This window comes from Mixophyes fleayi, chromosome 8, assembly GCF_038048845.1.
Source record: "Mixophyes fleayi isolate aMixFle1 chromosome 8, aMixFle1.hap1, whole genome shotgun sequence".
In the NCBI taxonomy this organism is placed as follows: domain Eukaryota; kingdom Metazoa; phylum Chordata; class Amphibia; order Anura; family Limnodynastidae; genus Mixophyes; species Mixophyes fleayi.
In genome coordinates this window covers 105,290,131-105,302,843 of record NC_134409.1, presented here as the reverse complement: position 1 = coordinate 105,302,843, position 12,713 = coordinate 105,290,131, and the positions used below count along the sequence as shown (strand labels likewise).

Genomic DNA, 12,713 nt, shown 5'->3' with positions numbered 1-12,713 from the left:
TCTATATCTAATACTTTCAATGCGTGCTTGTGTACACTTTTACGTCAGGCTTTCCATGCAAGGCTAACTGCCATATTTTATCTCTTTCTGCACAAGAAAACCTCAGTGATTTTATACTTCCGTGTTGGCCTTCCCCTCTTTCTTAATATGAGTTTCCTAATTATTCTTCACTGAATTCTACTGTTCTTCCTCTTGTCCTTCATTTATTTCTTCAAACATATTTAGCTTTTTATTCGTAGCACAATGAATTGTTTTTTTACTGTTTAACTTGTACAGCTGTATGTAAAACGGAGCATAGATTTACGTTTCTGGAATCCCTGTAACCAGAATATGGCCTTGGATGTTACAGTAATTGGACAGATTTAGATAAAAATAGCATATTTTCACTATGATTGCAGTGTAGGCAAACCAAGCTAGAGTCTGATAGGGGAGAATGGTAGCATATGAAGTACAGCAGCAGGGAATGTCTGCCAGAAGGAATGAACAATGTGCTGGTGGAGCCTGTGACAACATGGGGTCACTGACAGCAGGGATGTGGAGTGTGGCAGAATGGGGTGACTGATAGCAGGGATAGGGAGTGTAGCCTGTGCGGTATCTGACAACAAGGAGTGGGAGTGAGACAAATGGGGTATCTGACAACATGGAGGGGGGGTGTGGCAGATGGGGTATCTGACAGCAGGGGTGATTGTGGCAGATGGGGTATCTGAGAGCAGGGGGGATTGTGGCAGATGTTGTAACTGACTGCAGGGGGAGTGTGGCAGTTAGGGTATCTGACAACAGGGGGGAGTGTGGCAGATGGGGTATCTGACAGCAGGGGGGAGTGTGGCAGATGGGGTATCTGACAACAGGGGGGAGTGTGGCAGATGGGGTATCTGACAGCAGGGGGGAGTGTGGCAGATGGGGTATCTGACAGCAGGGGGGAGTGTGGCAGATGAGGTATCTGACAGCAGGGGGTAGTGTGGCAGATGGGGTATCTGACAGCAGGGGGGAGTGTGGCAGATGGGGTATCTGACAGCAGGGGGGAGTGTGGCAGATGAGGTATCTGGCACAGGGAGGGGGGATATTATGGAAAGCTTGGCTCACAAACTCTGACTCACGCTATCCTTCTTCCACTCACAAACATACATACCTCCTAAACACCTCCAAGACAGTGGTACTGCCCTGGTGTCAGTGTCCAAATAACATCCCCAGAAGATCTATCTGGCCTGTCAGTCTATGTTGGACTTTTCTCCTTTTCAGCCTTACATAAACCGGTACCTGCTCCCTCTCCTGCCTCTGCTTTTTTGTATATTGTCATTGTTATTTGTTTTATAATTTCATTATTTTATCCCAGAACCCCCATGTCAGTCTTATATATGTGTGATAATTCTCTCACAATACAGTATCTTGGTGCCATGGCCTAATGACAAGGGGTGTGCATGACATAACTGGGAGTGTGTCCTCATTAGTGTATGGTCCATATCCAGAAGTCCCAAAATATGACAGAGCGCAGGTAAAGACATGGTAGGTTCTTAAAGGGCCACTAAACCCCAAAATGTAAATATTCCAATGTGAACCATGAAGGTAAATTACATTGTCCGGAGATCATAAAAGCATTACCTGAACACTAGAGGCAGCTGAAGCCCCTTTCATATTTTTAGAACAGAGTCCTGATGCAGGTCAAGACGCCGAGTAGTAGTCATCTGAGCGGCTGTGACATACAGTGATTTCTAGAAGAGTGAGGCATGTAGAGAAGCACCTCCTCTATAATATGCAACCTACTGCACAGGGGTGAAGGAAAGTATGATGGACATATTTAATGAAGTATAAAATAATAATTTCTTAAAAAAAATATATATAGATAGATAGATAGATAGATAGATAGATAGATAGATAGATATGGGATAGGCTTGTTAATCACCTCACAATACAACTTTAGCTGATGTTCTCTCTCTTCTCTTACAGAGCTGTGGGAAAAACATGTCTGCTGATCAGTTATACAACCAATGCCTTCCCTGGAGAATACATCCCTACTGTGTGAGTACATGTAACAGGGGTACAAGTATGGATATTATACACTCAGATGGTATCATCAAGCGTCTCCTACAGTCACGACAAGAAGCACTTTTAAAGAAGGAGGAGAACATTTATTTTACATGTAATATAGTATATGTTAGACATGGTGCTCAAACTTGCGGAAAAACCCTCCAGAAAGAAACAATAACCAAGCATTCAGGATCATAGATGGTATAACTGGACAGTAATTGTGAACACGTCAACCATATGAACAGTTTTGTAGCTTGAAATTTTGTTTAAAATGAATGATTTGAGCAGCTAACTCTTTCAGTGTGATATGCTGGCAGCATACCTCACAACTTTTGGGGAATTGGTATAATGTGCGCAAGAGAGGTGAAGTGACATGCGATGGGCAGTCCGCGTTCCCATTCCTAAAACTAGCCATTGAATGCTGCACACACCAGTGGCTATGCAGAGCAGCAGTAATCCGGATCTCCCAATCTCTTGGCCTGATCGTGATGATGGGACAAAGCCCTCAGACCGCGGGGTAAATGTATCAAGCAGAGAGTTTTTTGGCCGGTTTGAAAAACCAATCAGATTCTAGCTGTCATTTATTTAGTACATTCTACAAAATGATAGCTAGAATCTGACTGGTTGCTATAGGCAACATCTCCACTTTTCAAACCCGACGGAAAACCCTCAGCTTGATACATTTACCCCTGGGACTGTCCTGTCTAAATTGGAACATTTGAGAGGTATGGGTTACACTGGAGGCATTTTCTTCTTGCTGTGTTCTCACTCAGACAAAATGCTGCACACTGCTTTCTAGTAGTGATCTCAGCCACAAAATTACTAATGTGAAAGCCTGACAGTTATTTCTATAGAACAGTATTCGGCTACAAAATCAAGGGGCACACGCAGGATTTTTAAGGGGAATTTCCAGCCCCACCCAAAAACAAAAACGCGAGAGAGCTGCTGCGCATGCGCTCGCACTCTGTTTCGGCAGCACTGTACTATACAGCAGCTGCGGCGCTGTCAAAGAAGCATCCGCGGCGGTGCTGTATACAATAGAGCACCGCCGCAGACGCTTCTTTGACAGCACCGCGGCTGCTGTATAGTACAGTGCCGCTATGTAGGGGCACTTCTTTAGCGGAGGGGAAAATTGCTGTGATAAGTCGCCAGTGCAAGACAGCTACTAGCGTAGTTTTCAGCTCTCGTTTTTAACATGTTCTAACAGTTAATTTTGAGCAATTGCAAAGTAGCCAATTTTCTATTGCCTACAATCACTACTTTAAATATTGAGTGCCGTTTAAGCGTTTTTGAAGCTTAACAAAGAAAAAAAGCAACGACAAGTTGCTATTTAATAGCATGGTTGCAAACTATATTTCAGGTAATTACCAGATACCATTCATTTCAATAGAGATCATTTTTCATTAGTGTTTTATCCACCCTGCCAGAAACAGCGTATCGCTAGAGGAAAATCACTGGTTTGGTTACGGGAAAACATTTCTAGACATTTTCAGCTGTGATTTTACTATGAAGTAAGACAATCCCACACCAAGCAAAATTACTGCTGGGTGTCAAAAGTGCAAATGAATATAGTTTTGCATCCTGTGATTTTTCCTAGCACAATCACTGCGGTAGTGTCACAGTAGTTCTGTAGCTGCGATTGATTTACAATAAACATTCAGTGTTTTCTACCAGTAAAGGATAATATACCTGCTGTGAAAAATGCTGGTCCTTTGTCACCCCGGCGATTTTGTAGCTCAAACAAAATTTATTTCTGTTAGTGATTTTATAAGCTCCAAAATCACCAACACCAGACGCTGTTCTTATTTACTCAATGGAAAACCTGTTTTCTCTGTCTCAGTTTTAATTACTGTGATTGGCAGCAGCAACTGTTTAAAAACGAAAAAAACTTTCAGAGATTTCAGGAAAATTTAAACTACAAATTGACAAGTGTGGCGCTATTCTAAGGACTTTGCAGCAAAACAAATTGTGTACTATAAAATCATTAGGTCATAGGAATTGCACTTGATTATTATGAACTCCTGGTAAGACTGAACATCAATTAAAACCAAGGCATATTTTGTTTAAATAAGTAACTGTATTGCCTTTCTCTGACAGGTTCGATAACTATTCAGCTAATGTGATGGTGGACAGCAAACCAGTGAATCTGGGATTATGGGATACAGCAGGACAGGAGGACTATGACCGTCTGAGGCCACTTTCCTACCCACAAACAGTATGTATAAGCAGATAGGTAGTGACATGTACCGCTATCAGTTTCAGGGTATGTACCTCTTGTGACACTGCAGCTTAAATGGAACAATATAATGTAGTGCAAACAATCCTGAAACAGGGTAATTAAAGTGCAAAGCCGCAGGCCGTGGCGCAAATGCTGTTTTTTGAGCAAAAGTGCGCAATTCCATGCAAGTTTGTGTGAATTGGCGGTGTTTGCAGGGGTGCACAATTTTGTTTAACAGAACAAGGTATTTAAATGAGATTACAAGCTGGAGGCAGAGCAGTTATGGAGGAGTTCCCAGCTTTGTTCGCTGCAGTACAGTAACCCCTTCCCTGTAAAAAGACTTATTTTTACCATGGCCTTGGCCTAAACTTTCATTGGGACAGATTATGCCAGATATACGCCCGCTGTATACAGGAAAGTATAATTTTAGGCATTCTTCTATTAATGTAATAAAAAAAACATGTATAAATATAACATATTAAAGACAGCCCTGAAGGCCAATTAGCATACTTTTGTGTAGAAGCGCAGCGCGCTTACGTGTATAAAAGTTTTTCCTCTCTGCGTCGTTTTTACTGGTGCGTGATTATAAGTGTATGCACGAAAAAAACAAGGACATTATTGTTGCTATAGAAATGGAAGCACCAATGGGTGAGTCAGTCACCTGACTTAACCTACCAATGGGTGGGTCAGGTTATATGAAGTGTAAAGATGGCACCTAAACTACATAACAGTTATACTGCCAGTTTTAAATTGCGCGTAGTGAAAAGAGCAGAAGAGATTGGACACAGAACTGCAGCATGTGAACATGAAATCGTTGAATGTTGTGCTAGACGCTGGAGAAGAGAGTAAGATGACAGAACAGATGCTGAGGTCTAAATGTGGTAGACGAAGTGGCCTGGTCACAATCGGTAAAAGACCAACGGAAGAGAGTTCTGTCTTTGTCCACAGTAATATACGTTTGGAAGGAAAATCTGTGGCCCAACAGATGGGACTGGAAAATTTCAAAGGTGGTCCAAACTGGTGCTACCATTTTATGAGAAGGAAAAACGTATCCGTTCGTATGAGAAAACTGTAGGTCAAAAAGTTCTTAAATTATGTTGCCAACATCATCAAGCAGAATTCAGAATTTCACATTGTTAATGTTGACGAGGTTCCACTTTCTAACTGTCTGCCAAACAGGACTGTTAACAAAAAAAGGAAAAATAACAGTCTCCATAACTACCACAGGAAATCAAAAACATCTTTCACATGTGTGCTTGGTTGTGCCTCAAATGGCGACAATTTAAATCCAATGCTAATATTCAAACTAAAACTCTTGTAAAAAGTGACTTCCCAAAACATATAGGGGTAAATTTATCAAGCTGCGGCTTTGAAAAAGTGGAGATGTTGCCTATAGCAACCAATCAGGTTCTAGTTATCATTTATTTAGTATATTCTACAAAATGCCAGCTAGAATCTGATTGGTTGCTATAGGCAACTTCTCTACTTTTTCAAATCTGCAGTTTAGTAAATATACCCCATAGTAATTCGGGCAAATGAGAAAGGGTGGATGTGCTTGATTGTTTTCATGAAATCTGACGTAAAAGGAAAGGGGCTTTTTTTCACCCCCATGGACTTTTAATCATGGACTCAATGCGCTCTCATTGACCGTCTGAAAAATGAGTACGAGAAAGTTTGTGCTTCATTAGTTTATAATACCCGGTGGATTACCGAAAATACTTCAACCGTTAGACCTTGCTGTTAGCAAAGCATTCAAAAGCCAAGTACGGAGATAATGGGAAGAGTGGATAAGGAATGGATCTCCCACATTTACAAATGGAGGTAAAATGTGGAAAGCCAAGTTTGTAGAAGTGGTGCGTTGGGTTTCTGAATCATGGATGTCTGGTAAAACTTCTGCAATTATTGCTGGATTCAGAGAGACAGAAATAATTACATTTGAAAAACAGCATCACAGGAAAGAAAATTTCAATGAGGACCTGTTAAATTTATTTAACTCGGACAGTAATGACTCTGACTTTGATGGTTTTTGATTACCGGTACTAATACGGTAAATGCTATACGTTTTTCACATGTAAAGTGTGCAAATTGAGTCATTCCAACAAATAGCAGTGAATATGTTTTGTGCCTCTGAGTTCTTTGTGTAATTGAGGGAACATTGTTATGACCGACAGTGTATTCTGCTGAATATAAGGTACAGAGTTGATAGGGTACGAGGATGTTCAGTGTTCTATTTTCATGTTTATATTCAACCTACCATGAATGAATAATGCTGAGCTGTACAAGTTTAGCTCAATATCTACTCTCATTCCAGCAAATAGCAGTGAATTATTCAACTACACTCTTTCCAACAAATAACAGTGAATACGTTAATGTTGTGTGTTCTTTGAGTTATGGAGGGAACATTGTTATGACTAGCAGTGTATTCTGCAGAATATAGGGCACAGAGTTGATAGGGTACAAGGGTGTCCTGTTTTAATGTTTATATTCAACCTACCATAAATGAATATTGTTGAGCTGTACAAGTTTAGTTAAATAACGGCTCTCATTCCTGCAAATAGCAGTGGATTTGTTCAATGTGTGTTTTCATGTTTATGTTCAATAAAAATGAATATAATTATTGCTTGGTTGAGCAGGTTTAATTTGTGGCTCTGCAGCAAAGGGGTGCAGTATTTTTTTTGGGGTGGTGTTTTCTCGACTGCGACGTTTGCGGTGATGCTGCATTTCTACACAAAAGTACGGTAAATTCGACTTTTTGGAGCATGCTAATGCATCACACGTGAAAACACAATACATTTTTAGCTTCACCCGATTCTACTTTTTCATCTTTTTTTGTCATCATGACCATCAAAATGGCTTTTCATGCCTATTTTTTCCCCCCTCGAACGTATAGGACACCTAAAAAGTGACGAGTAGATTAATTTAATATGTGTGAAAACATTTCATGAAAATAATGAATTTCCTGTGAAAGTATTTACTATCACTTAAATCTCCTTGCCATACTTTAGGTCAGTGGTGGGCAAACTCAGTCCTCAAGGGCTACCAACAGTTCATGTTTTCAGGATTTCTGTCTGTAGAAACAGCTGGGATAATTACTGACCCAGCCAAATAGATTAACTCAGCTGTGCATGATTAAAGAAATCCTAAAAACATGAACTGTTGGTAGCCCTTGAGGACTGAGTTTGCCCACCACTGCTTTAGGTGGTAAAAAGATTCAGCGGCAGTGGAGTTCAAGCCAAAGGTGCTTAAATTTCACATTAATCCATAAATAATGTATATGGTATTCCTAAAAAGACATATAAACAATTTTAATTATTTTAAAAATAAACTTAAAATCCAAGGTAAGTGGTCACTACAAATGTCAGTAGCCCTTATCCCTGTTGGGGGTTAAATATTGCTGGTGACCACAGAAAAAAACAGATTTACTTAAGACATCAGTACGGCTCATTATCTCCATACAACCCATGATAGGTCATGCAGGGTTTTCACTGGGACAGCTCCAAAATCTGGGATATAATCATACTGTGGGCGCTAGTTCCCGTTGTATTTTGATCACTGGAACTGGGCTAGCTATTTTCAGTTATGTACAAACCTTTATTTATTGCACATGTATGGGTGCATCTTGAGTACTGAGTCCTAGATCTCAGTTTAGGAGATGGAAGATTTAGATGTAACACCAAATACTTGTAATGACCATATGAGCATTTTATGTATATGAACCACAATCACTTGACCCTATACTTCTGAAACTAAACAATGTAATATATGGATTTAAAGGGGTTGTCTAGTTTTGGACATCCACTTCTTAAAGTAACCTGCCCCATAATACTAAACTCTCCCCCCCCGGAATCCTTCCCACTACCTGAAGCCAGAAAGCCAGAACACACCACAGACCATGATGAGACTCCAGGAGACATCCGGATTCAAGTAACGGGAGGGTTTGTCCTCTCTGCATCCATATCCTTTCTCTATAAAAAGCCATTCTGCTTGGGTTCATTGGAATTCTCAGGCGTACAATTTTAGGCTAGTGTCACACAGGCTCTTTTAAAGCTTATCTATACTATATTAGCAAACTCAAGTTCGCAAGCTGTTTTCCTGCACATAGTAGGAATTGTAAGGGTTCAATACACATGGTTGTTTTCACTGTGAAACCATGCATCTGAGCATCACTGCAATTAGTGTTTATTAAACTGCAGAAAGAAAGTTCCAACAGTGAACACAAGCATGCGGATCGAATGCTGAACAAACATGGATGTAAAACTATTGGCAATGGTTCGTCCATCTCTGTCCAGTGGTTATGCTGAATGCTGGTGCGTACTACTGTCACTTTCTTCATAGGTTTCAGAGAACTCAATGTGTGGGGCTGATTAGGTTGAATGCAGCTTTGGCCGAATGTACTATGGGTGCAGGTAAAGCACTCATGTGTATGAACGCTAAGCGCCAAGTTTCCGCAAGCAATACTCGCCACTTGCCAACCACTTGGCCATATGACTTGTGTGGCCTGCTATGCTGAAGATTCAGATTGACTTTATAATAAATTTAATTCCATGGGAGGACAGATAACAATTCAATGGCCTGGTGTGTCTATCTACAGCTGTACTATCTACACAATAGGAAAATGCACTACTGCCTGTGTTTTCTAGCAACACTCTGACCACTTCTCTTGTCAATATTTGTGCAGCTATTTGCACTCAATCTGGAATTCTGTAGAATAAGATGCACATCAGTATTTATAGATGCCAGGGAGACCACTCCCCTTCTGACACGAAGGTTCTGGATTGGCCCCATAAACCTCATGTCATAGCTGTCCAACCAAGCCTGGCCCATATATCTATCACTCCTCCCGCGAGAAGCTTAGACACAACAAGCAGCTGCATTACAATGTTTGTTTTTTTTACCATATAACCTTGTTTATTCAAGAAATATTCTGCTCACTAAATATAATCTCTTATGTGCAAGTAAGTTGATTACATCCTAGTCCCAGGTTTTTTTATATGTTCTAGGAAATATTTGTGCCTGGAAATGTCATTACTTTTAAGTATTCACCAGCTGCACCATGTAAATCTTATTCTGCTTATTAGACTCAGTTCTCACTATGGGCCTCATTTACAGTTAGGAGCAAACCCAGTTATAGAATTCAAATTTGCCCCTTTTAGCTGTATTTACTCCTTAACATGCTTTCTTATGCTCTGGGCTATATAAATTATTATGTATTCATGTGGAATATTTCAAATAGAAAAAAATGGAAAGATACCCAAGTTACATATAAAATTCATGATGGGAATTATAGTGTACCAAGGTCCACCTAAACAGTAGTGAGGACATCATTAAGGAGAGCAAAGCATATAAAAGGCATAACTTTGCACCTGGACAAAACCATGTTGCTTTGGAGGGGAGGATAAATTTAAAATGTGGGGAGAGATTTATAGTTGGAATAGGGCATGTCCTAGATCAACTTTAAATTTCAGTGTAAAAATAAAGCTATCAAGTATTTGTGTGATATATGAAAAACACAGTTATTTAAATTATGTGCAAAATAATAAACTAATTTGCACCTCTTGCATTGTAACATGGTTTGTCCCAGAGAACATTTACTCCATTTTTTGCCTTACTTTCCTTAATGACTCAGGCCCTTTGTGTTTGCTCAGCAGGAAAGTGTCTTTAGGAATTATTTTAAAATATTGCTTTTATCAGCTTTTATCTGTCTAGGGCAAGTAAGACAACGGAAGCAAATGTCTGATTGGCTGCTATGAATTAGGGCAAGATCAGTAAATAGGTGTTAATGATTGTTTTAGGACAAGTATGCAATATGGATTGATTCCCATGTAATATCACAGAAATGAAGTGTAGCTAGCAAATTTTCAGTCAGAACATAAGTAGTTGTATTGGCTGCTTTCTAGTATCAAAGCTGCACTACCACAGATTAAAAGGTTTTACTAACGGGGAGCGTCAGCAGGAGGACCAATCACAAGCCGAAAGATTGGTGTCTGTGTTTGCTCCTCCTGCTCACACCCCTTCTCCGCTGCCATTAAAAGTTGTTGACTGAAATTGATTTGCCAGTTCTGTATTACAGAACCAGCAGAGTCCTGCATATAACAGCTGTGAAACCCCTTTGGTACAGGTGTTGTGATTTGCGTACACTTAATTGGGGTATCCTGCTTGGTACCCCACTTGCTGTCGCTCTCTTCTACTGCTTCGGCATTGGCATGGGTATGGCATCCACCACCTGGTGAATTATATCACAGTTACCGTGTAGTGGCCACTAGTGGTGGTGCAGTGTAAGTGTACATAAATATTGGGCACCAGGCCATCTCAGTTCAAAACAGAATCAAACTTTATTACATCCCTCTTCCCCTCCGCACATGAGTATAATGGTTGCAGACACATTTCTCTAATAACTCCAACTCCTCTGGCACACACTTAGCAATGATGAAATAATCCTTTGCATCTTGAGCCACATTGCCTTTATGCAGCGACCCGCCTTCACAGTATGGGGGTGCTTTCCAAGAGAGCTCCTCCTGCGGCTGTAAGGAATAATTCCCCACTATCCAGGGACCTCCCTTCATCCATCTGCTGTAGCTAAGAATAACTATTTGGGGAATTTTACAGAATATTTTCAGATATTACATTCCTTTCTCCTTTCACTCACTTTGGATCTAGTGCCTTCACTAGGGGACCCCTGAAGATGGGGATCCCCCCTCTATCACAACCACTCTCTTTGAGGCTCTTTACTGCCTTTAATAATTTGGGGCTTTCATCCCCTCTATTACTACCCCTCACAGGGGCTCTTTGTACTGTGGGACTGTTCTTTTTCCCCTATTAAATGAACTGGGGTGCTCATCCCCCCTACAGTGTCTTTTAATATGTGGCCTCGTGGCATCAGTCGCACCCACCCTGACTGGCCGGAGACCCGGGACAACCCTCCTCCATCCTGGGTCCTGGCTACAATGCCAGCTCACTCAGGGCGGGAAGCCAGAGTCTGTATAGAAGCGTCCGCACATGTACCAGCGCCTCCCACAAAACGCTCTCCACTAGTTATATAGCCCCCTTGGCTACAGCTAAGGGAGAGCAGCAACTTCACAGACAACGTTAAAGGGGTTTTCTCTTTAATTCAGTTTCCAGTAAATCCCCTTTAATCCCTATATTATTACTTTGGGGGAGGTCCCTTCCCTGGGTGCCCTTCCATTTGCTTCATTTACCAGGATGCTACCACTCGCATATGACCGGAACCTTAGCCGATCACCTTTGGCACTGCCAAGGACCCCCACCAAAATAATATTATGGGGAGGGAATTTATTAGAAATGTTATTTGAAGAGGAAAATAGTTTTATTGCTTTATTATCAAACAGTATATGTAAACTAGGGATGAGCGCGCTCGGATTTCTGAAATCCGAGCCCACCCGAACGTTGCGGATCCGAGTCGGATCCGAGACAGATCCGGGTATTGGCGCCAAATTCAAAAGTGAAACTGAGGCTCTGACTCATAATCCCGTTGTCGGATCTCGCGATACTCGGATCCTATAAATTCCCCGCTAGTCGCCGCCATCTTCACTCGGGCATTGATCAGGGTAGAGGGAGGGTGTGTTAGGTGGTCCTCTGTGCTGTTTAGTTCTGTGCTGTTTAGTTCTGTGCTGTTTAGTGCTGTGCTGTTTAGTGCTGTGCTGTGCTGTGCTGTGCTGTGCTGTGTTCTGCAGTATCAGTCCAGTGGTGCTGTGTGCTGTGCTCTGTCCTTCTGAGGTCAGTGGTGCTGCTGGGTCCTGTGCTGTGTCCTGTTCAGTCCAGTGGTGCTGTGTCCTGTGCTCTGTGCTTCTAAGGGCATAGTTATTTCCCCAATATTCCCCTGTGTTTAAAAAAATAAAAAAAAGTTTTTTTTATAAAATACCAAAAACTACTTTAATATTTTTTAATTACCACAAAATTTTCACAACCAATCCTGCAGTATAAGCCCATTGGTACTGCAATATTACCAAGTTCACACATTCAGCAGTAAAAGTCCAGTGGTACTGCAATATTACAAAGTTTACACATTCTGCAGTATCAGTCCAGTGGTGCTGTGTCCTGTGCTCTGTCCTGCTGAGTTCCGTAGTGCTGCTGGGTCCTGTGCCGTGTCCTGTTCAGTCCAGTGGTGCTGTGTCCTGTGCTCTGTGCTTCTAAGGGCATAGTTATTTCCCCATTATTCCCAAGTTTGTAAAAAATAAAAAAAAAGTAAAAAAAAATAAAAAATTAAAAAAAAAAAAAAATATATAATAATTATAACCAAATTTGCAAAACCAATCCAGCATTATAAGTCCATTGGTACTGCAATATTACCAAGTTCACACATTCTGCAGTATCTTGTGCTACATATAATGGAGAGCAAAAATTTGGAGGATAAAGTAGGGAAAGATCAAGACCTACTTCCTCCTAATGCTGAAGCTGCTGCCACTAGTCATGACATAGACGATGAAATGCCATCAACGTCGTCTGGCAAGCA

General features: G+C 41.1%; 1 protein-coding gene across 2 annotated transcripts in view; it reads left to right on the top strand.

Annotated features, from left to right (window-relative positions):
• Positions 1 to 12,713, top strand: part of RAC2 (Rac family small GTPase 2) — a 97,118-nt gene that overhangs the window by 68,858 nt on the left and 15,547 nt on the right. For both annotated transcript variants that reach the window (XM_075183070.1, XM_075183069.1), the window contains 2 exons: positions 1,945 to 2,016; positions 4,123 to 4,240. In XM_075183070.1, coding sequence (XP_075039171.1) covers positions 1,945 to 2,016; positions 4,123 to 4,240 — 190 coding nt within the window. The remainder of the gene's footprint in view (positions 1 to 1,944; positions 2,017 to 4,122; positions 4,241 to 12,713) is intronic.